At 32.9% G+C, this 24,108-nt stretch overlaps 3 protein-coding genes and 1 long non-coding RNA gene across 4 annotated transcripts; 2 read left to right on the forward strand and 2 right to left on the reverse strand.

Moving 5' to 3' along the window:
* The first annotated feature begins 11,710 nt into the window (after positions 1-11,710).
* Positions 11,711-14,583, forward strand: LOC144568456 (S-type anion channel SLAH1-like). Its single transcript, XM_078318813.1, has 3 exons — positions 11,711-11,958; positions 12,202-12,796; positions 14,222-14,583. Exons 1-3 carry the CDS (start codon positions 11,735-11,737, stop codon positions 14,495-14,497), a joined length of 1,095 nt encoding a protein of 364 aa, XP_078174939.1. The 5' UTR covers positions 11,711-11,734; the 3' UTR covers positions 14,498-14,583.
* A 1,932-nt stretch (positions 14,584-16,515) lies between these two features.
* LOC144568068 (uncharacterized) lies at positions 16,516-17,088 on the forward strand. The gene has a single exon (XM_078318299.1). The coding sequence runs from the start codon at positions 16,516-16,518 to the stop codon at positions 17,086-17,088; it is 573 nt and encodes a 190-aa protein (XP_078174425.1).
* Positions 17,089-18,655: 1,567 nt separating this feature from the next.
* On the reverse strand, positions 18,656-20,608 carry LOC144568338 (uncharacterized). The gene is made up of 3 exons (XR_013515637.1): positions 19,981-20,608; positions 19,232-19,314; positions 18,656-18,990 (listed from the first exon to the last, which is right to left on the reverse strand). It is a non-coding gene; the product is annotated as an uncharacterized LOC144568338 (long non-coding RNA).
* Positions 20,609-23,074: 2,466 nt separating this feature from the next.
* Positions 23,075-24,090, reverse strand: LOC144568474 (membrane protein PM19L-like). Its single transcript, XM_078318835.1, has 4 exons — positions 23,839-24,090; positions 23,517-23,736; positions 23,335-23,380; positions 23,075-23,226 (listed from the first exon to the last, which is right to left on the reverse strand). Exons 1-4 carry the CDS (start codon positions 23,963-23,965, stop codon positions 23,131-23,133), a joined length of 489 nt encoding a protein of 162 aa, XP_078174961.1. The 5' UTR covers positions 23,966-24,090; the 3' UTR covers positions 23,075-23,130.
* Between the last annotated feature and the right edge of the window lie 18 nt (positions 24,091-24,108).

Raw genomic sequence — 24,108 nt, forward strand, 5'->3', positions numbered from 1 at the left:
ATTCGGGGTCTGTCAAATACCATGTTCCTAGAACATGTATCTATGTGATTAAAATGACATCTCGTGTCAGGTGGTTTGTAAAACTTAACCATCTTTTAATCCACATACTAACCTTATCGCGGTAATTAGTGTTCCTGCTAATTACCTTGGTCAGTGACTTTTTAAGAGTATATATCATCTATATTATGGAGTTTCACAATTTCAGTCATGAACTCGAAATGATCCATAAATTCAATAATACTCAAGGCAACAAAATGATATATAAATAAACATTCAATTCATGAACAAAGCTTTATGATAATTTATCGTTTTATTGACTTCTAGATTATTACAAACTAACACATAGCTCTACCACTCACTTATCTGGGCATGCCGTTGACAGTAAACAGACTAGAACGGGGTCTTTTTATTCCATTAATTGAGAAAATGGAAAAAAAAATTGCAAGGGTGGAAAAGCAAGATGATTTCGCGAGGAGGTAGACTGTAGTAGTCAACTCAGTGCTAACGGCTTTGCCATCCTACTTCAAAATTTCAAAATGGGTAATAGAAAGGATGGATAAGATATGTCGTGACTTTCTTTGGGGAAAAAATGAACAAGACAGGAAGGGGATATCATTGATAAACTGGCCGACTGTCTGTTTGCCAAAAGATTTCGGCGGCATGGGTGTTTTGAATTTGGAAATGCAGAACACGGCTTTAATTCTAAGGTGGTGGTGGAGACTATACACACAACCGGATTCTTTATGGCATAGGACGGCAATCAAAATAAGAAGAAAAATAAGTACAGCTCAGGGACTTCTGGTTTGATTCATGGGGGGAAGGCCGTTGAGGGGATACTTTGGAGATACAGACTTTCCCGCTCTGCACAAGATATCACTGCGCGAGGCAAGTAACAGACTGGCCGAGTTGAACATGGAAGAAGAATGCATGGACCAAGTGAGCTTCATGGACCAGGAAGACGCCTTCACATGGAGGTTTACAGCTGATGGAAACTACACAACCAAATCCACATACATGGCGCTAGTGGGGGGAGGGAAAATTACATGGGATCACTCAGAAATTTGGCGGTATAGGCCCCCACAAACGGTTAAAATTTTCGGATATGTACTACTAAAAAACAGAATCCTAACGAAGGAAAATCTACGATCAAGAGGAATGCAATGTGACACGAAATGCATGATGTGTAATAGCTGTCCAGTTGAATCGGCAGCCCACCTTCTATTTTTATGCCCCTATGCAATCTCTGTTTGGTTTCTACTAGGCATAAGGGGAGATAGCATCATTACACAAAATCTGTTGTCAGTAGGTGACATATGGGACATAAGGTACTGTGTGCGATGTGGGAGCTGTGGAAACAAAGAAATGGAGTATTGTTTGGAGGAACAAGGGCCCATCCGAAACAACTGGCTACAAGGATTGAACAGGAGTATAGGCTATGGGAAAGTTTCTGCTAAAGCCTAAATGTTTTCTTTTTTTCCTCTTTTACTTCTTATCTATGAATTTCGTTTTTCTATGTTGCCTTTGGATGTTATAAAGGAGGCTGGTTTTTGTTTTAATTTTATTTGGGTGGTGACAAACTGGTCGTGAGTCAGTACCGCTTTAGGAGGACTGACAGTAGTAGGCCGTAGATGTTTTTGTTTCTTTGCACCTTAAACCCTGTAAAATATTAATTGTTTCAATACAAGTTTGGCAGCCACTGCCAACATTCTCAAAAGAGAGAGTAGTAGGGTGTTCTTAAGTTCACCAAGCCTCTTGGTGAACTCATCAAATCGGCTTTAAATGATGAATCTGAACAGTTGAAACCCGTCTACTTTACAAGTGACGCATCTACATGAAAAAAAAATATATTTTTGTACAAAGTCAAGTGATAAAAAAAACGTTCAAAAAATGAATGCATTCAAATTAATTTATTAACCTTCTAATTTTGACCGCTTAACTTTATGCTATATTAATTCGAATGTTTAAAATTTTCACATGTAGATGCATCACTCGTAAGGTAAGCGAGTTTCAACGTTCGGATTTGTCATTTGAAACCGATTTGACGGGTTTTAGACTTGAGTTCACCAAGGAGCTTGGTGAACTTAAGAACACCCTAGTTCTACTATATATATATATAGAGAGAGAGAGAGAGGAGGGTTCAAATGCCTCCATGTTTTTGTGCCTCCATCATGCCTCCATTTCTCTCCATCATTTTCAAAGTTCAAACAGTCGATCCGAACCGCTCAACCTAACCTCCATACTAAAATATGTTTGGAGACCAAATTTTATATTTTTAGGAATTTTTTTAGATAGGTACAAAATCAGTAAATCTGAACCATCTAAAAATAGTATTTTTGTACCTATCTAAAAAAGTAGTGAAAAAATTCCTAAAAATATAAAATTTGGTCTCCAAACATATTTTAGTATGGAGGTTAGATTGAGCGGTTCGGATCGACTGTTTGAACTTTGAAAATGATGGAAAGAGATGGAGGCATGATGGAGGCACAAAAACATGGAGGCATTTGAACCTTCCTCATATATATATATATATAGAGAGAGAGAGAGAGAGAGAGACCAAGTCTAAGCTAGTGTAATGGTTAAGTTGTTTGACGTTGGTGTGACAGAACCCAAGTTTGATTCTTATTTCTGACCGATGCACAAATAACATTATTTTTCATTTCAAAAGAGAGAGAGAAGAAAGGGGAGGTAGCACAGTTGGATAAGGAAAAAGTCCTAATATTTTAGGACTGTTGGTTACCTAAAGGTCAACAGTTCGATTCCCCCTCACGACTTCGCAACCTCTGCAAAGGTTTTTAAATAGAGAGAGAGTTGGGGTATGTTGAGTTGTGACTTGTGAAGTAAGGGTTTTGTTTTACTTCACGGCCATAATTTTTGTATTTGAAACTTTAAAGAGATGATCTGAATTACTCAACATGATCTCCATATTGAAATGTGCTAGGAGGTCAAATTTTATATATATTTTAAATTGTTTACTCTTTTTATAGAATATTTTAAAATCCTTGCTTTTTATAGTCCAAAATCTGTTCAAAAATAGGAGTTTTCTACCTATCTAAAAAAATGTAAAATTAAGTCTTCAAACACATTTCAATATAGATATCATGTTGAGTGGTTCGAATCGACTATATGGTCTTTGAATTAAAACGAAATATAAAAAATCCTTACTTCGCAACTCACCATAGCTCATTTCTCCCTATATATAGAGAAAGAGAGAGAGAGAGAGAGAAGAGCTAAGCTCAAAACGTTTTTTTCTAGTCCCATGAACAAACAAAAATATGAAGACGGAGTCGTTTGTTCCTGGAGCTAGAAAAAAACGTTTTGAGATCAGTCATTCTCTCTATATATATATATATATAAGATCCCCATCCAATCCGTTGTGATGGATACCATTGTAGCAGTCGGAGATGGAATAATTTTGACCTCAGAGGAGTCTTATGACTTATGAGTCACTTTTGTAGAGAAAAATTGAGATGGGTCACCCCTACGCCTTACAAAGCTTCACTAGAAGAGCACTATTGGGTAGACAACTAGGAGGCTCGTACATACATAGATTTTACTTATCCAATTTTTCCTGTTTGATAGTGAATGGGTAGAAAAGTGTAAAAGTATCTCAATTACTACAAGATGGATGTAATCTCTGATAGTTGCAAGCCTACGGGCATGACTGAAGCAAAAAGAAAAAAAAAGAACAAAGTGAAATCCAAAAGGGAGAGGTCTCCCACTATACAGACCTTCTGTGGCAGGAATAAACAACAATAGTGTGCGGCTGGGTTCTGACACCGGGTAGGGCTTCTAACAATGGGTGATACTACTAGCAACCTTTTAAATCCCATTTTTTTTTTAATCTATAGCCTTTCCGAAAAAACTTAAATTCATAGCTTCGATATGTGAAAATCTCGAAACATAGCACAAACGCAATCTGTACTAGTGTTTTACACATAAAAGAAACATAAGCACGTACATGTTGCATTTTAGTCTGAGAGACACGCAAACAGGATCAGTTACATTTCTCTACATATTTTTTTTAATTACTTGTTTTGGTGTTACAAAATTATATCGTTACTAGTAGGGGTGTCAATGGGTACGGTACGGGTCGGGTGGAGACATTTTCATACCCATACCCATTAAAATTGACCTTACTCATACCCTACCCATACCCATTAAAAATTGATCTTACCCTACCCTACCCTTACCCGTTAATATTATCGGGTAACGAAACGGTAGCGGGTGAATAACGAATAATACTAGTATAATAATTAGTTTTATTATATTTTACAAATTAAACATCAAAAACTCATTCATTTTAACACATATATAATTGCATTTCTAATAAAAAAATAAAATAAATGTGCAATTAATTTCAACTAAATTATTTTTTATAAAGAATAAAAATTTAAAAACACAAATATACATTTAAGTGGATTGGAAATTGAATTAAATATACATTTAAGTGGGTTGGAAATTGAATTGAATATATATTTGAATTTTATAATTACCCTATAGGGTAACGGGTACGAAATAGTCATTACCCATACCCTTACCCATTTATTTAACGAAAAAAAATTATTATCCATACCTATACCCAATAAGCTAACGAAAAAAAAATCTGACCCATACCCGCCTTATCGAATACGATACGGGTCGGGTAAACGGCTAAAAAGGTACCATTGACACCCCTAGTTACTAGTCGTTAATAGTCATATCGCATATACAATGAAAAAACAAAATCAAACAATGTATATAAAACTAAATGCATTTCTCTTGAAATACAACACGTGCTTTTGTTTTTTTCCTGAGCAAAACTCAAGCATGTGTTGCGTTTGTGTTATTTCCGAGATTTTCTCATATCGATGCTATGATTTTTTTTAAGTACTACCGATAACAAAAAAAAATATTTTTAAATCTTCAAAAGATTTTCTAGTCAGTAAATTGCTACACAGTTTACCACATTGGTACAAGCCGCAAGGATCATGATGTGGATATGCAATCCTAGTCAAGCAGGTCAATTACCACTTTATCATGTCTTAAAATGCACCAAATGTTCCAGATAAGCACTGCACCATATAAATAGTTCACGTCCTTGTACGAAAGTTCGGATCTCCTAAAGTAACCCAATTTTTATCATTGCTCAAAAGGTTGCCTCAAATTGCAATCCAAACTTTCGTACCAGGACTGATACAAATACCGTGAACATATCATGTTTGTAGCTATTTATCATCCAGCAACGGTGCCACAGAGAGCCACGGGAGCACTTGACTTGTATTGACCCATTTTTTTTAGGAAAAATTTCTAGTGTGCCCATATAAAATCTTAAAATAGCCAATATCTCCATCAAAACAATATAATATCCAATATTCCCATCAAAACTTTATATTATTTTTTCTATCCCCATTTTATCTATTTAACTCTTTATTTAATTATTTTAATATTAAATTGATAAATTTACCCTCTTCTTTCTCAAACATTCATTACCTTCTTCCACAACTAAATTTTTTCATGCCCACCCCTCTCCCCCCTATCTCTCCCCCGCCTCCTCTTGCTCTCAGCATTAAGCACTTTTTTTTTCCAAAAGTGATTCGTTTCCAGTTTTCTCCTGACACTTTTTATCTCTTGTGAGTGAAAGATATTTAATTCATATGTTCATACTAGTATCTCTCATGCAAATCTGAAACCTCTGAAAAATTCACAAAATATTAAGTATCCCTTATGCAAATCTGAAACATCTCATATGTGCTCATAGTAAATGAAATGTCACTCTTTCTTTGCTATTATACAACAAAGATCTCACAAATGCTCTGTTCGGATTAAAGATCAAAACTAAACAAACATATAAATAAAATGAATAATACCAAAATTAGTTTTTTAACCTTGAATATTTTAGCAGCGGGAGGTTGGCTATGCTCATTCTGATGTAAAATTTCGAGGCCTTCTTCTTTTAAGATATTAACTGACGATTTCCACTAAGTATGTCTAACTGGACTCACAAGAGGCTCGATTTGTTGTCTGTACTTCTCAACCCAAGTAGCTGTTGATGCAATTAACAATGATTCCTTTTATCTCCAGTTAACAATGATTCAATGTTTTTTGTGCAAGGATATATATATGACTTTCTTAATTGATAAAGAGGAAATAATATTTTACCTTACAATTTAATTTGACGAAAGAAATCATACAATTTGAAATTTATAGCTATTGAAGAGGTTTGTGTCATAAAAATATACATTTGGGTAAATTTTGAAAAAAGAGACAAAAGGAGCTTGGAGAAAACCAGAGACGGACATCTATTGGATTTTTGTTTTTTTTTTTTTTCTGTTCATGCTTGACCCTGAGAGGAGAGGGCGGGAGAGAGGTAGAAGGAGAGGGCTAGCATGGGAAAAATTTAGCTGTGGGAGAAGCAGGTACTAAATGTTGGAAAAGGTAAAAGAATGTTTGAGGAAGAAGAGGGTAAATTTGTCAATTTAATATTAAAATAATTAAATAAAGAGTTAAATATGTAAAATGGGAATAGAAGAAATAAAATAAAATTTGTAGGGGAATATTGAATATTATGTTGTTTTGATGGAGATATTAGCTATTTTAAAATTTTACATGGGTACACTAGAAATTTTTTCTTTTTTTTAATTCTTGTATTTCTATTTTTTTCTCATAATACAAAAGTATACTTAATATATAAAATAATTATAAATTATGTCTAATCATCGTATGAGAATCTCGATTCTGCTTTTAATACCATCTGCTTTAATTTTATTGAACTTGTATAATCACATAAAATCTGTGACACCCGTAAAAGAGTCTAAATACATGCACACACCACACATAACCACCTCTCAAAATCTGATAGACCCCTCCACCACTAAGCTTATTTCTCGACTTTAGTTGACCTTCTACAGTAATACCTTCATGAGTCGTCAAAAACAAAAATATACATGGGGTCACTGTAAAAGTAAATAACCTATGTTTTTTATGTTCTTAGTAGCAAAGACATGGCTCATATGTGAAAGGTTATAGGTTTAAAAATTATAAAGTGAAAAAATTCTCTATAATATATATAAGAGTTTGAAAGTGTATTAGATGACTTGATCTCTAATTCATGATTAAAAAAAATGGTAAACAACTATACCAAATAGCGTGAGTGATACCTAATATAGTCTCACTATATCTCTTAATATTGAATTTAAGCAAAAATATAACCATGATAGAGAAAGGCGAGCACCTATATATGTTGCATGAATACAAATATGGGTATTGTATCGAATACGAATACGGATACAGCTATACGGTAATTCAAAAATATAAAATACAATACATCTAATATATATAGAGAGAGAGAGAGAGAGAATGGCTAAGCTCAAATCGTTTGTTCCTAGACTCAGGAACAAACGACTCTTTTCTCTGATTTTCGAAATTCAAACGGCCGATTCAAACTGTTAGATGTTTAATATATATTAAAATGTGCTTGGAGACAAAAAATTTTATTTTTTGGAATTTTTTTACTATTTATTAAGATGATTTAACTTCAATCTAACTGGATACAAGTTAAATCTCATTTTTTTTACTGTTGAAATTAAAATTTGCAAAAGATATACATATGATTTCTTGATTTCAGATTGTAAGATCGAATGATTTATTCAATTTTTTTACTGTTGAAATTAAATCTCAATTTTCAAGTTCGGTTTTAGCACGAAAAACACTAGAAAGATGAAGCATCTCTTGAAAGAAAGTTCTTATTCAATATTGTTAGAAATTCAATGGATACCTCCATTTTATTAAAAGGGTATAGATGTCTTTTTGAATTTTAAAATAAATAAATGAAAGATAAAATAGATAAAAGGGGATAGAAATAAAAAAAAAAAATTAAGTGTTGATGGGAATATTAGCTATTTTGTGGTTTTTACAGGAATATTGACTATTTAATTTGAAAGTTTCTATGGGCATACCGGAAATTTTTTCTATTAAGGAAAATATTATAGTTTATATTTTATACCACATTAGATAGTTTAATACAGTGGCTAAGACTTTTAGCATTCAACTAAGGTGGCATGGATTCAAAGTAGCTAAACATAATTCAATTATATTTCTAGAAACTAGAAAAAATTCTCTTCGACCGCCTCTTAAATAGAAGGAATTTCTTAGACCGCCCCTTAAATATTTAAAATGCAGATCGTAGCAACTCAGGGAGCAATAGAGTAGTTAGCGAAGAAATTAATTCAACAGATAGCTGCAGTATCTCATATTGAAAGAGTCACATCCTATAGTATTATTATGTATCGGAAACTGTATCAAGAGATTAAGAATATGTCACGTAAGTTTATATTCATATCGAGTGCGTATCTGTATCTAATACGCATCTGATACAGATACAATGCCCTAAATGAAATATCGAAGTAACATAGGTGAGCACTCATCAAGTCCGTATTCTATACTGTAATGTAAAACATATTTTTAAAATTATGTCCGTTTCAATCAAATCTAAAATCAAAATTTAGACTAATTTTAAAATTCTGACCATTCATAACAATTTAGACTAATTTAAAAATTGATGAGATTTCTTTAATATCCGTGCCAATTTGACCATATGACACGAATTAATTTAACACTGACATTAGCCTACACATTATCAAAATCTAAAATCAAATCAGTCTTAAACTGTTATAGATAGAGAGTTGATAATCTACGAATACATATTCGATTGTGGATATGAAACTTTAGAAAAATTTAGAAAAACAATTCAGAAAATAATAAAGGAGAAATCTCTATCCATGAATATTGGAATGGAGAAGAAAAGAAACAAGAGATAAAGAAATGAAATTAAAGGTGGCGAATGGAAAAAAAAAAAAATCTTATTCCGGACATTAGCCCCACAAGTAAAATGTAAATAAATTGGGACATTTATATATCAAAATTCGTTCGCAAAATAAATTAAATTTGGACGGATATTACCCGCTCTATTCTATATTGGATTGATAGGATATCCGCTCCGTTTATGCATCATAAAATCTATGCGTTTTCGAATTCGGATCTTTTTTCATATGTAGTAAATATCCAAATTCATATCCATTCCATTTCATCATTGTTTTTTTTTTTAATGGTTAGTGGTTAAAATCATTTCGTCATTGTTATTTATTCAAGAAATAAAATAACTATTATGGTGCATGTAAAAAATGTGAATTTTTATTCCTCTTCTTTGCAAAGTCATCTGGAATAAATGGCTTAAATTACTGTCTTTTATGAGATATTAGTGGGTGTATATTATAAGTAGGAGATAATTAATAGGACATGTTTGAATAAATTGTCATAATTAAGTCCCTGTAAATAAACTATGTATAATAGTAATAGAATTCACAAAATTAATATAATATTTGATCTCTACTTCCTCTCTCTTTCCTAAATCTATCACTTTATAATTTTTTTGTGGTTATTTACTTTGTTATATGTCAATTCACCTTCTTCTTTTTTTCTTTTTAGAAAAATTAATTGTAATTTCATTCACCAACCCATTTCTTTCTATGTGTCATTGCTTGTATTATTAATCTAAATAGAAGTATACAAACATTATATACACGTTTGAGGAGGATTCAAATGCCTCCATTTTTTGTGCCTCCACCATGCCTCCATTTTTTAAAACTTTAATAACTCAAAATTGAAAACATAAAAGTCAAAATAAAACCGTTAGATGTGATCTATGTTATTTTCTCTATGAGCTTATAAAAAATCATCACATTTCAATTTTGTTTTTATGTGAATCAATAGGTTCAAAAATCAATGTCTAGAAATCATTCACATTAGTGCGTTTTTTACAAGCTCTTGATGACAATCAAAATAAAATTGAAATGTCATAATTTTTTATATGTGTATAGATAAAATGATGTAGATCATATCCAACGGTTTTATTTTGACTTTTAAGTTTTCAATTTTGAGTTATTAAAGTTTTTAAAAATGGAAGCACAGTGGAGACACAAAAAATGGAGACATTTGAACCCTCCTCTTAATTTATTCCTGCTTTAATTCAATAATTGTCATCAATTAATGGTGGTCTAATAAGGCATCAAGCTGCTTAGACTTTCCACTTCCATATTTCATGTATACTTTTGTAATTTGATATTTGTCCAATGAAGATTCAATTAAATCTCCAGAAATTATATAAGTTATGCATACTCCACTGAGCTAATTATGGGATCTTAGCTGTACTTATATATATTTTTTATTTTTTTATGTTCTTATTTTTCATTGATTTGACACAATTATATATATCATCTAGCATTTTTCTGAACTTTTACTTTGAACCTTTGCCTTTTAAATTAGGTACCAATGGTGTTCGATGGGCATTATAACAAAATTGAATCTGATTCTCGATTAGAACCATTTGATTAGCGTTAAGATTCACGCAAATCTCTTCAGAATTCTTATTGATCAAGTTTGAGTGAATCTTAACCATTTGACTACTCTTCAGAATTCTTATTAATCAATTTATTTCTTCCTACTTGTCGAGCGCCTCCTTTAATGTTCCTTCATAAAGAAAACAAAAGAGCTCCCAAAAAAATTAAAATATACACCGCCAGCGCTGAAATTTTTATTTATAGCATAGAGAAAAAGAAAATAAATTAAATCACTCTCGTTTGATCATAATTCGACAAATACTCAGGCTGCATGTGCATTTGGCGACTTCAAAGATGAGGTCCACCAAATTCCTCTGCAACTCCAATCTGAAATCCGCAAAATAGTTCTGCAGCCCCAATATATTTGTTTTCAAAAAAATTATTAACTAAAATAAATAAATAAAAGGACAGAAACCAAATTTTGTAATAAGTGATGAAGTTATGATATGTTTCAAAAGGAACTAAAGATATAAAATGCTGTAACATCGATCCCGTATTTTTTTTTTCAAATTCTTATGAACTTGGTTTCGTAATGAGTGATGAAGTTTGGCCATGTGGGTCCCATACATTAAACCACATGCTCCACTACCAATCACTTATGAAGTACATGGATTTCAATAGTTTGGATTTATCGTTTAAAGCCGATCCGATATACTTTTAGAGTTGTACTCACCAAATTCTCTCAGTGAGCACGTCACACCCTAGATTTGCTCCAAAAACATATTCAAACTTGAGCAAAGTTAGGGTGTGATGTGCTCACCAAGATGATTTGGTGAGCACAACTTCAAAAGTATATTGGATCGGTTTCAAACGACAAATTCAAACCGTTAAAATTCATATAGTTCATGTGTAATGCATGTACATGTAAAATTTTAAAAGTTTCAAATTCATTTGCTACAAGATCAAGATGTCAAAAAAATGAACATTTTATAAGTTGTTTTATATATTCATTTTTTATCATTTCTTTAACCACTTGACCTTGTAACAAACAAATTCAAAAACTTTCAAAATTTTGTATGTGCATGCATCACTCATGAAGTACAAAAATTTCAACGGTTTGAATTTGTCATTTGAAACCGATTCGATATACTTTTAAAGTTGTGCTCACCAAAAAAATCTCTTAATAAGCACATCACACTCTAACTTTGCTCTCCAAACTTCATCCCTCATTACAAAACTTTTCTTTATTTTTAATAACCTTTTTTTGTTTTTTTGGTTAATAACTTTTTTTTAAATAAAAAATTGAGACCGCATAACTATTTCGGCCGCCAGCGCTCTCTATAAACAACCCTTTGCATGACCAAACCTCACATCCATTAATTCATCGATCTCCATCTGTGATCCATCAGTGAAAAGAAAACATGGAAACAAAAAATCAAAATCAAAATAAAAAGCCCCACCAAGTTAACAAGGAGACCTCTAGGCTTTCTCTCTTGACAAAATTTCATGCCGGTTATTTCCGAATTAGCTTCGCTCTGTGCGGCCAAGCATTGCTTTGGAAAACCCTGAGAGAACTGAGCACCAATGCACGCGTGCTTCGGCCTTTTCTGCTTCTTCTCCCCTCGACCGCTTTCATCCTTCTCTGGTTTCTCCTAAACAAGTGTTTGCACCACCTACCTTTAGCTTATTACTTACATACATACCACAAGATGTAAAGCATCTTATGCCCTTTTTGGATATGCAAGAAAAAATAAATTGCACTAGATATACATTCTAGGAGAATTGTGTGTGAAATGTTATAATAGTTTGTAACCAACATCAATCCTGACTCATTACTTTGTTTGCAAATATCTTTTTTATGAATTTTAAGATAAGATTTGATGTTCAGGTCACTGGCATGTATTTCGCTTCTTATGCTCTGCCTATTGTACATAGCCCGTTGCCTAACACGCTTTGAATCGGTACGTGCGGAATTCCGACACCATGTCGGGATGAACTACCTCTACGCACCGTGGATTGCCGGGCTTCTACTCCTCCAATCCGCTCCTTTCATCGGGCCCCACAATGTATTGTACATTTTCCTTTGGTGGGTCCTCACCCTCCCAATCATAGCCCTTGATATCAAGATCTACGGCCAGTGGTTCACTCGAGGGAAGAAATTTCTTTCTATGGTAGCAAACCCTACGAGCCATCTATCTGTTATTGCAAACCTTGTCGCTGCCAGAGCAGCGGCAGAGATGGGAGGAAAAGAGGCCGCACTATGCCTATTTTCCGTCGGCATGGTGCATTATATCGTGTTGTTTGTGACTTTGTACCAACGGTTTCTTGGCAGCGACTCTCTTCCGTTCATGCTAAAGCCGGTGTTTTTTCTCTTCTTCGCAGCACCGAGCATGGCTAGTCTTGCATGGCGGTCGATTGTCTCGAGCTTCGATACCTCTTGCAAGATGCTTTTCTTTCTTTCGCTCTTCCTCTTTGCTTCACTGGTGAGCCTGATCGATCTTTAGTATCGTATTTAACATAAATTTAACATCCTATTAGTCTTCATTTGCTTTAATTTTCATGTTGATAATATTAATTTTTTTTTTCATTCTTGGTTGAGAACAAAAATGCCTTTTTAATTTCTTAGCCATCTCTTGGTCAAAATTCAAAACCATGCATTGATTCATTATTTTTCTCCCTCTCTCTATATATATAGAAGGTCAAATTTATTCAATTTAGGTCCATGATATAGGGAAAAGAAATTTATGTAGGTATTTTTGCAAGAAAAGGATCAACTTAAAGGAATTTGTCAATATAGCAAATATATTATTTATTATTTATTAAAGTTGACAAAATAAAGTTGGTAGTTATCAGCTGCTTAATTCCTGGAGTATGCATGACTGCATGAGCTTGTAAGTTGTAACCGTTCCTTATCCCTTTAAGCTGTTTGCTTAATTTCCTCCATATTATGCCATACAACCATGCTATTTTAAAACTAACGATTAAAAATGCAAGCTTATATGCAAAATTAGAAAGTTAATAATTAAAAATAACAGAAATAAGAGTTGGACTACGGTGTTTCATGAAGTAAAGCGAGTATTTTACTTCACATATGTATTTTCAATTTTAAAGTTCAAAAAGTCTATCTGAACCATTCAAAATAATCTCCGTATTAAAATATGTATGGAGACCAAATTTTATGATTTCTGAAATTTTTTTACTATTTTTTTACTATTTTTTTATATTTTTTTTAAATTACAGTTTTTTAGAAAATTGTGGACTATTAAAAATCTTTTTTTTTAAATCTAAAAAATCAATGATTTTAAAATATTCGAAAAAAAACTAGTAATAAATTTTCAAAAAATATAAAATTTGATCTCCAAGAACAATTTAATATAGAGATTAAGTTGAACAGTTCAGATCGACATTTTGATCTTTAAAATCACAAAAAATAAGTATAAAATAAAACGCTCGCTTTACTTCATGAAGCACCGTAGCACAACTCCAGAAATAATATGTGTTTTTTTGTTAATGTAAAAACATCATTATTAGGTAGTGCGATTCAGAATAATCTATATATGCGGATATAAATTTGTTTAATTTTCATATATAAGTCATTACAAGTTGCAGCAAAATTTAAAACAACAAATAGTTTAGATCTGGGAAGATTAACTAGTATCGCATAATGGATATAATTTTACCATGTGGCCCCCCTATTATTTCTTAATTAGATCAGTTATGGCAACTTGTAAAAATCAATTCAGTGGGAAATGATTAATGACCAATATAGATGCAATTGCAGACAGCACACCTCCACAAACATATTCAATTAAAGGCACAATTGATTTCTTCAACAAATAACATCTTGTTGTCATGAATTTTATATATAATTAATGACTAACACCAAATCATTAATTACTTGAGTGTAGGTGTCTAGACCAACCTTGTTCAAGAAATCGATGCGAAGGTTCAGTGTGGCGTGGTGGGCCTACTCCTTTCCACTTACGGCACTTGCACTTGCTGCAACCGAGTATGCGCAGGAGGTCACAAGCGAAATCCCGAATCTGCTGATGCTCATTTTAACAGTATTATCAGTCACAGTAACACTAATCTTGATGCTCTTTACTGCTATCAGAATGAACGATTTACTGCCCCATGACGATCCGTTCGCCTGTTGTCTCATTTTACATAGATCACGGAAGTGAAAAATAAATGTTATTTATTATGTAAATAAATTCTGTGTACCATGTGACTGTGAGCACCAACATTTTAGTCACTTCTCAACAGAGATACTTAAAGGTACACCCTACATTTTTACCATTTACATAATTTTTTTTTTGTGACATCAGATTACACTCCATATTTTCAAAGTTTAAACAATTGATTCAAACCATTCAACATGATGGATATATTAAAATGTACTTGCATATCAAATTTTACTTCTTTTTTTTTTGAATTTTTTTACTATTTATTAAGATAGGTGCAAAAATTCAATGGTTTGAAAACGATGATTTTGTAAAATACTTAATAAATAGTAAAATAAAAATAAAAATAATGTAAAATTTGTTTTGAAAACAATTTCAATATATCCATCATGTTAAATGATTTGGATTAATTGTTTGAACTTTAAAAACATTGAAAATATAAGGTGTAATTGGGTGTCACCAAAATCAGTGTAAGTGAATCACTCCTCTAATTAATAATATATTATGTTACGTTATCAGAAACAATCAGCACCGAATTAATTTAGTTGGATTGCGTGTTATATATCCCATAAATTTTTAATTAACTCTTTGACTTGACAAGTATCAACCAAACTAACATCACTATGATACCCAAAATAGAGGAGCCGAAGAATGTTGATGACTATCGGCCAATCAGTATTATGAACGCAGTCCCAAAACTGATTTCTAAAATACTAGCAAACAGATTAAGAGGGTTCTTACCGGCTTTGATTTCACCGACCCAAACAGCCTTTATTCAAGGGCATCAGATAACCGAGAATTTTAACACTACACGGGAGATTCTACTTCACATCTCAAAGAATGGCAAAGCGGCTTGTTTCATCAAACTCGACTTTGCGAAGGCGTTCGATTCGGTCAACTGGTCCTATCTAAGAGCTGTTATGTTGGCCAGAGGTTTCCCGATACGATGGGTCAAATGGATTGACATGTTGCTATCAACAGCCTCCTCACGAATCATTATGAATGGTGGAGAGTCTGGATTTTTTAAACACCGCAAAGGGCTCCGTCAGGGGGATCCTTTATCTCCCATGCTGTTTAACTTAGTGGTAAATGTCCTTCAACAATTCATTCAAGGTATCAATGCCACCCATAACAGCCGCATATCCCCTAAACTGAAGCAATCGGTGATTATGCATCAGTATGCCGATGATATGGTATTAATTACAAACGCATCAGTCACCACACTTGTTTCCCTAAAAATCATGCTTCGGCTTTTCACGGCCGTCTCAGGTTTGCATATCAACTTCCACAAGAGCTCTTGGATACCTATCAATCAAGATATGCAACAGATACCGATTATTGCTGCCATTTTGGGGTGTAACATAACTGACTTTCCGGTCACCTACCTCGGCCTTCCTTTGACTATTACCTGACCTACTAATGCGGCTTTCATGCCACTTTTAGAAAAATTGGAGTCAAGATTAGAAGGTTGGAAGTCAAAATTGATCTTCAGAGGAGGGCGTTTACTTTTGATGAATTCTGTTCTTAGTGCCGTACCCATCTATTTCATGGGATCGTTCATTCTACCGAAATGGGTAATCAAAAGAATCGACAAAATTAGGAGATCTTTTTTATGGGGAAGATCTCATGGCAAGCGAGGCATCTCGCTAATTAATTGGGATGCAGTTTGTACTCCAATACAATATGGTGGAATGGGAGGGGTAGATTTGGAAAAATGAAACTAGGCTCTGGTGCTCAGATGGTGGTGGAAGTTGTATAGGCAAAGAGACTCACTTTGGGCGCAAACCATTATTAAGATTCGGTCTATCACAGCAACAAGGCATGTGCATCAGGTATGGAAAATTAGTGGCTCCTTTTTCTGGAATCAATTAATGAAATTGAAGCCAATGTTTGATCTCTGCACTTCTTGGATAATTGGCTCGGGAACAGCCATCTCGTACTGGTTTGATATTTGGACAGTACCCATTATGGCTTCTCTTATGGCCCCACTTCAACATAATCGTAACTGGTCCTTAGCAATGGCATCCAGCAGGGGATTACCATGTTTCAACAATACTCTGACAGGGATAGAAGACCAATTGCAGTGGAATCTCACTTCTACTAAACTATACTCTTCTAACTCTTTTTATAAGGTTATTACATCAACTGGAAGAACCATGGAGGGATTACGATTCACCTGGCACTTGAAAATCCCTGCTACTATTAAAATCTTTGCTTACCTATGCATCCAGGATAAGCTATTAACACAAGACGTTTTGCTGCGTAGGGGTTTTGAATGCAATCATTCATGTGTACAGTGTCAAAGATGCTCTCTGGAAACAACACATCGCATACTTTTTCAATGTGAGTTTGCTCTTTTGTTCTGGAGTCGATTCTCAAGGTACCTGGGATACAACATTTTTACCAGAGGTGACTCGGTTAGGCAGTCAGTGATCAGATCCTATAATGGCTGTCGACATATCATGCCAAGGAAGAAATGGGGGGTGCTATTCTTCTCGGCATGTTGGATGTTATGGAAGGCGAGAAATAATAAGGAGTTTGAAGACAAATGTTTGCCCGCTAATCTGGTTGCAGAGCATGCCTTCAATTAAGCTCAACTGTGGTTCAAATTATGTTAAAAAACATGTAGTTACTTGTTGTAGGTAGTGTGGATGTAGTTGTTTTTGTAGCTTGCAGTTTTTACTCTACTTTTCATCTGTAATCAACCTGATAGCTACTATCCGGTTCTCAAAAAAATGAAAACCGGGTAACTGGAACTAAATGAATTCAGGTCAAATTAAGCAAGGTAGCTAGGTTTTAAGAAAATAATTTAGTGAAAGATTATTTGATAAATAAACGATGAAGTCTCTACACCGACTGATTATTTTATATTTACTGCCTTATGTGGACGAAAGCAGTATTTTGTTTTTCATAATTATCTTTTCTTTTGGGAATAAATTGACATTGGTTTTCTTCTGGATAAAGAAAATCATATATCAATGCTCAAATTTGACATTAGTTTAATGCCTTACCATACATAAAAACAATCAACTTAAAATTAATTAATTTTTTATTTGGCAAAAGAATTGACTGGTTATTTGACCATTGACCAACTACTAAGACATAATGTTATGCATTTGCGCAAGAAATTTGAATGATTGATCATAACTTATAATTTCCTTAAAGTGAGGCTATGGCACATTGGCACTATGCACAAGCACAACGCATATTATGAATTAATATCTTCATTTTTATAGTTTAAACATTCGATTTAAATCATTTAAAAAATGTATTTGCAGACAAAATTTTATATTTTTTTTATAAATTTTTTAATATTCTTCTAGATATATAGAAAATCACCACTTTTGAATGGTCTAGAATATTTAGATCAAGTGAATTTCTATATATCTAACAAAATAGTAAAAAATTCTAAAAAATGTTACTATGTTGTCATAAATGAAATTAAGCATGTCTGGACGATAAACGCGCCACCCCGAATGAAAATATTCGGATGGCTGGCAATCAGGAACCGGATTCTAAGTTTCTAACCCAAGACAACCTCAGAAGGAGGGGATGTATCCTAGTTAACATGTGCCCCTTGTGCAGGGCGGACGAGGAGACGGCGGTACACCTCTTCCAACAATGCGGACGAGGAGGTGACAGTACACCTCTTCCAACAAGGGAGATCAGAACAAGGTTGACGGACGCACAAAGAGCAATAATGCTTATTATGCAATTCGCCATATGGAGAGAAAGGTGTGCGAGATGCTTCACGGATAAGGTCAAGCAACATGAGGAAATTGTGGGACAAGTATGGGGGCAGGTACAAATGCTGCAACAAGGAAGAAATGAGATACAAAGGTGCTAAAATAACAAACTACAATGATACTGGTAAAAACCGGTACCAGACAGTCTGACAAGATGTGGGGTGGGTGAACAGCACAGAACATTGCATTCGTTCTGTTTATTATTTTCTGTTTTCATGCTTTTGGGTCCTTTTATAATATTATTTCATCTTTTCAGCTTTGTTTTCTTTTTCATTTTTCTTTTATTTGAAAACCACAACTCATCACTCGTGAGTTGGACTTCTCTGTATTCTTTCAGTTACAAGCCTCTTGTAACAATGTTTAATAAAATTAAATAGGGGCTAGACCCTTATTTTTCCTCAAGAAAAAAAAGTTCTTACAAATTGAACAGGCCACCAACTGGGTTCAAAGTTATTTACAAAAAATAGTACATGCAAACCATCATTGAAAAAGAGATAAGAAAAAGAAAATAGAAAATGAAAATAATCAACAATAGAAACCCAATCAGCAAGCTTTGGAGCACTAAGCGCAATATAATCCTGGAAATCCCTAACAAACTCAAATTCAATCTTAATTCTGTTATTAATTTGTACTAAAAAATAAACAATTCTATCAATTTTGTGGATATATATATATGTTCATATCATCTGTTATTGCTCATGCAAGTCATATCCCGCTCGCCGTACAATGAATCAAACTATTTAGTATCTACATTAAAAAAAAGGTATAAAATCAGAAAAAAAAAAATTGAAAGCAGAATATATACTATGAAATCTATCAATCAAACAAATTTAGTTCAAAATCTTTTATATATCGTTTTTAATGCATATATATACCTGTGGTGCAGGTTGAAATTTGGACATCAATAAGTTTTCAAAATAAAATCAGTTGAATTATTAGTTTATTACTGTCACTTTTGTTTCTCAAATGATAAATATTAGATTGCAACCTTTTTTGTTGAATGAGCACCTCTAACAGGCCACATAAGCTCCACCATGGAGGTGGTCGCATCAAAGAGACTTCTTGGCAACCCTGTAAGGAAGGGCCCACTTGTCAGTGACAACGAGTTATTTCACATCCAGTAGATACCACCACTGACTGGTAAGAGGAAACCAAGGTAGATAGTAAACCAGGATACAGTCTCTGCTGACACAAATCAGTACAGGCATACTGATACTAGTGCCAGTAATAGTATATATTTTTTGTATTTTTTTTTTGCTTATTTTTAGTAACTTAAAAATTATATTCTATATCTCCTGAACTTGGCTCTTTTGGACCTTTATTTTATAAATTTAGCAATAAGAAAACTTATTCTCAATTCCTTCGTTCTGGATTTCGATTTGTCCTATGATCGACTGAATCAAGAACAATATTTATATTCCTTTTGAATTATTTGAGAAACTTTATAAGAAATTTTGCATAACTAGAATCAGACGGTGAGGATCGATTTGGATCAGATATTGCTGATTGACGACGGGGCCAACAGGCAATCACAAATTCACCATAATGCATGCCAGAACAGTGCAAACTAGGCTTGGCAATCCATCAAAAACATCACCATTTTTTTTAATATTTTCCAGTATTTCCTAATTACAATTGTGGGGATATTCGACAATGACTTGAAACAATAGATAAAAATTATCTGAATTTCCCTGATTAGTTAAGTTAGAACAAAAGATACACAAAATACGGACGAACCTGAACCTCCGGCTTTAACAAATCCTCTGCTTTTTCATCATCAAAAATTGGTTCATCTTCAATATGTGACTCTGCCATCTTTTGTACTTCCATAATTTCTTTTTCTTCGACTTCTCCTTCATTCAACACGATATCATTCCCCGTGCAAAAATCACTATTTACCTCATCAATTGCAACTTCTTGATCGAGACAAGGCTCGATTGCACCTTCATTAGTTATAGTCACTTCTACTTCCTTTCTAAATGAGAATTTTAAGAAGTAAATTAGCGTGAACCAACCGTAGTAAAGAAAACAGAGCAAACCAGAGGACGAAGAGATAATTAGATAAAAGATTAACGAAGGAGCTCTGTATAGAAACAAATGGAGAGAACGGTACTTATATGAGACATGAGAATAAGATTTGGTGCAAGAATTAGGTGGTAGAGGTACTATTTCTCTCTCTTTTTGTTTTTTTGTTATACACATGATTGGTTCAAGTTCAAACAAGGGTTTTAGGTTTCAGGGACAATAGAGAGTTTTTTGGGAAAATAGGAATTAGTAATCAAATGGGGAAGGTGGAGAATTGGGAAAGAGAAAAAATGGGTTTGGATAATTTAATTTACTAATTAAAGCTTTTTTGGGAATTCAATGAATTTTAATTAGTGCTTCCCTATTTTGTTTTTTAGTGAATGATGATTGATTAACACAGGCGTGGCGAACAAGATCCCAGCTTTTGGTTAGTGGTGAATCTAATTTTCACAAGTAATTTCTGGTGTGAGAACTCGTGTAGCGAATCACGGGAATAATTTTTGCGGTAGGCCATGTACAAGGAATTTTTTTAGGTTGTTATTGTTAACAATATTTAACAAAATTAAGTATGCTATATCAAAAGATTACTTTGTGTGGTAATTTTTTTTTGATGATTTCATGCTTGCAGGCCACTTCGTGGTAATTAAAAATACATAAATAAACACTACATTATTTATTAGTTGAGGAGGGATTCACTTACCTCTTTTGGGAAACACCTGATTACACCTTACATTTTTAAAGTTTTTAAAGTCCAAACAGTTAATCCAAATCGTTTAACATGATGGATATATTAAAATGTGCTTACATATCAAATTTTATATATTTTTTGAATTTTTTTACTATTTATTAAGTATTTTACAAAATCGTTGTTTTCATACCATTGAATTTTTGTACACATCTTAATAAATAGTAAAAAAATTGAAAAAAAATATAAAATTTGATCTACAAGCACATTTTAATATATCCATCATGTTGAACAGTTTGGCTCGACTATTTGAACTTTGAAAATGTAGGGTGTAATCTGATGTCACTAAAAAACAATGTAAGTGGATCCCTCCTCTTATTAGTTTCTTTTATTTGTGTTAAGTTAATAAGTTTCAATAAACATAAAAAGGATACAATTAATATTGGATAAATTATTTTTCTAAAAAAATACTGGATAAATTATCATTGTAATTTTTTACTTTTTCAATGAACTAAACAAAGTAGAAAAATATTTTATGTTAGAAAATAAGAAAAAAAAATGTTTTTAGAAAGGAGCAATATATACTGAATTTAACAATATAATTTATTAAAGATACATCTATTATTAGGACAGATATTTTGAAAGAAAGAAACAACAAGATGATAATTAAATATTAGCTTTGAAAATATTAATTCATATATATTATAAAAATACATTAACTATAGGAGGTTGGCTAATATTAAAACATTTGGTCCTAGATCTTAGAACAAACGTTTCAGTTTTTACATTTTCAAAATCCAAACAATCGATCCAAACCGTTCAACATTAAATCTGTATTAAAATGTTCTTGAAGACTAAATTTTACATTTTTTTTTGAATTTTTTATTATTTATTAAGCCAGTTTTAAAATCGTTGTTTTCAATGATCTATAAATTTTTCACTGTTTATTAAAATCAACCATTTTAGAACTAGCTTAATGAATAGTAAAAAAATTACAAAAAATGTAAAATTTTGCCTCCAAACAAGTTTTAATATAGAGATCACATCTAATAGTTTGGATCTACTGTTTGGACTTTGAAAATAAAAAAACCGATTGGTTGCACCACAATTCTAGAACAAACGTTTTGATATTAGCCAACCTCTTAACTATAGAATATAAACACAAGTTATATGTCCAAATTACTACTATATAATAATTTTAGCATATTTTTACAAAGGTTTGCTAAATAATTAAAACTTTTGGCACTCCCCTTTGACCCGCAACAGGAGAAGACACATTACAGGTGGCCGCATATTTTGATTTAGGGATGCCGTTGCCGCGTGGGCAATTTAAATCAAACAGGAGCGCCGTACCAAATCTCTTTTCTTTTCTTTTCTTTTGGTACATTGAAAGAATCTTTAGGTTTGCTTATAGGGACAGGTTAAAATAAAGTTAAGGCGACAGGAACAGGAGGTTAATCAGGAAATTGTCTGATTATACAGAATATCTTACTTTCTAAAAATATGTTAAATATTTCGTAAAGAATCAAAAAGATGGGAAAAAAAAAATGTGTAGTAGAAGAAAGCGGATTATTGATTTAGTTTCTTTAGTCATTTTTTGAGAAACTCAATTATTGATTCAGTTTTTTAGTGTTTGTACATCGATCAAATTGTCAGATTCTAAGTACGGAATATCTTACTTCTAAAAATATATTAAACATTTTGTAAAGAAATAAAAGATGGCAGAAGAAACCGAATTATTGATTCAATTTTTTTACTGAATTATTAATTCGGTTTTTTTTTTAATTTGTACGTCGATCAAATATTTTCTTTAATTAAGGATTGAGATCTTCGTACAAATTCTACGAACCGAATTAATGAACCATTTTTTTATTAATGTTTAAAATAACTGAATTAATCATTTGATTCCTTCTAGTGCATCAAAAGAAAATTAATTTTTCTCATTCCCAACAAAATATTTAATATATTTATAAAATAAAACATTCAAGTACTCTGTATTTCTCATTGATGAACCAAGATTCTTTATTGTTAAGCTACACATGAAAGAATTCGTTTCAACAAATAATGAAAACTATAAAAATATGTATATATAATTAACAGAAATAAATTTCACTCAGCACAAATTTTGTATTCAGAGAAAACAAACAAAGAAGCAAACAAATTAGAAGCTTTTTATTTCACATCCTGTTCATTCTCTCATTTCCTCCATGAATGGCAGCAATGTAAAGAAACTGTGTCACCGAGAGGATGATGGTGAAAGCTTCCATTGTTCTCTGTGAGAGATTCAATTTTACATGATCAGGTTAGCAATTCCAAAATTTATAAAGTATATATACAACTTTGAAATTAGAAATGTCAATAATTCATTTTTCTTATCATACCAGTTTGGCATTCCTTCCTTCAAGGTTAATCTCCTTGCATGCTAATCTGTGTTGGCCAAAATATTCAGAAATTAGGAAGATTAATAAAAAAAAATTAAATGCAAGAAATTAACTAACAACACCCCCCCCCCCCCCCCCCCCCCCAAAAAAAAAAAAAAATGAAAATTGGTTTATTGTCTTACCCCATGGCCAAGAGGGTGAGGAACCATGCAATGAGGCCGGTGGTTGCTGCCGGTTGTAAACTGTCATAATTCCAAAATCGCATGTGGTTGAACCCGGAAATAGCTGATGCAGCACCGACAACTCCAGCAATCACTGCAAAAACCACGAAGAAACCGGTCGCAAAGTTCCCAATTGGAAAGAATATCGGCTTGAAATGTGCCGGCAATTGTAGCTCTTGGCCTACAAATGCCAAGTATAATACTTGTTAGAAAAAAGTTTGCTGATAATGAACTAGTGTCTGGTATTAATTAAAAGAGATTAGCAATTTAATTAGTTAGTTACCTATGATAAAACCATGATCGATCGCCTTATTAATGGCCCATCCTCCGATTAGCGCTAAAATAAGGTACATGAAGAAGTTTAAAAGCAGGAGAACAGAGATGGCCGGTCTCATTCGCTCGTTCGCCATCGATTAGTTCTTTGAATTAAGATTGATTAGTGAATGTATGAGAGATATTTTTTTTTTATTTAATTTTGGTTATTTGGATGAGAGATAATACATTCCTCTTTCCAATTTATATGAGTTTCTAGCTTTGTTCTTTACTTGCTTGT

This window comes from Carex rostrata, chromosome 17 (assembly GCF_964058835.1).
Source record: "Carex rostrata chromosome 17, lpCarRost1.2, whole genome shotgun sequence".
In the NCBI taxonomy this organism is placed as follows: domain Eukaryota; kingdom Viridiplantae; phylum Streptophyta; class Magnoliopsida; order Poales; family Cyperaceae; genus Carex; species Carex rostrata.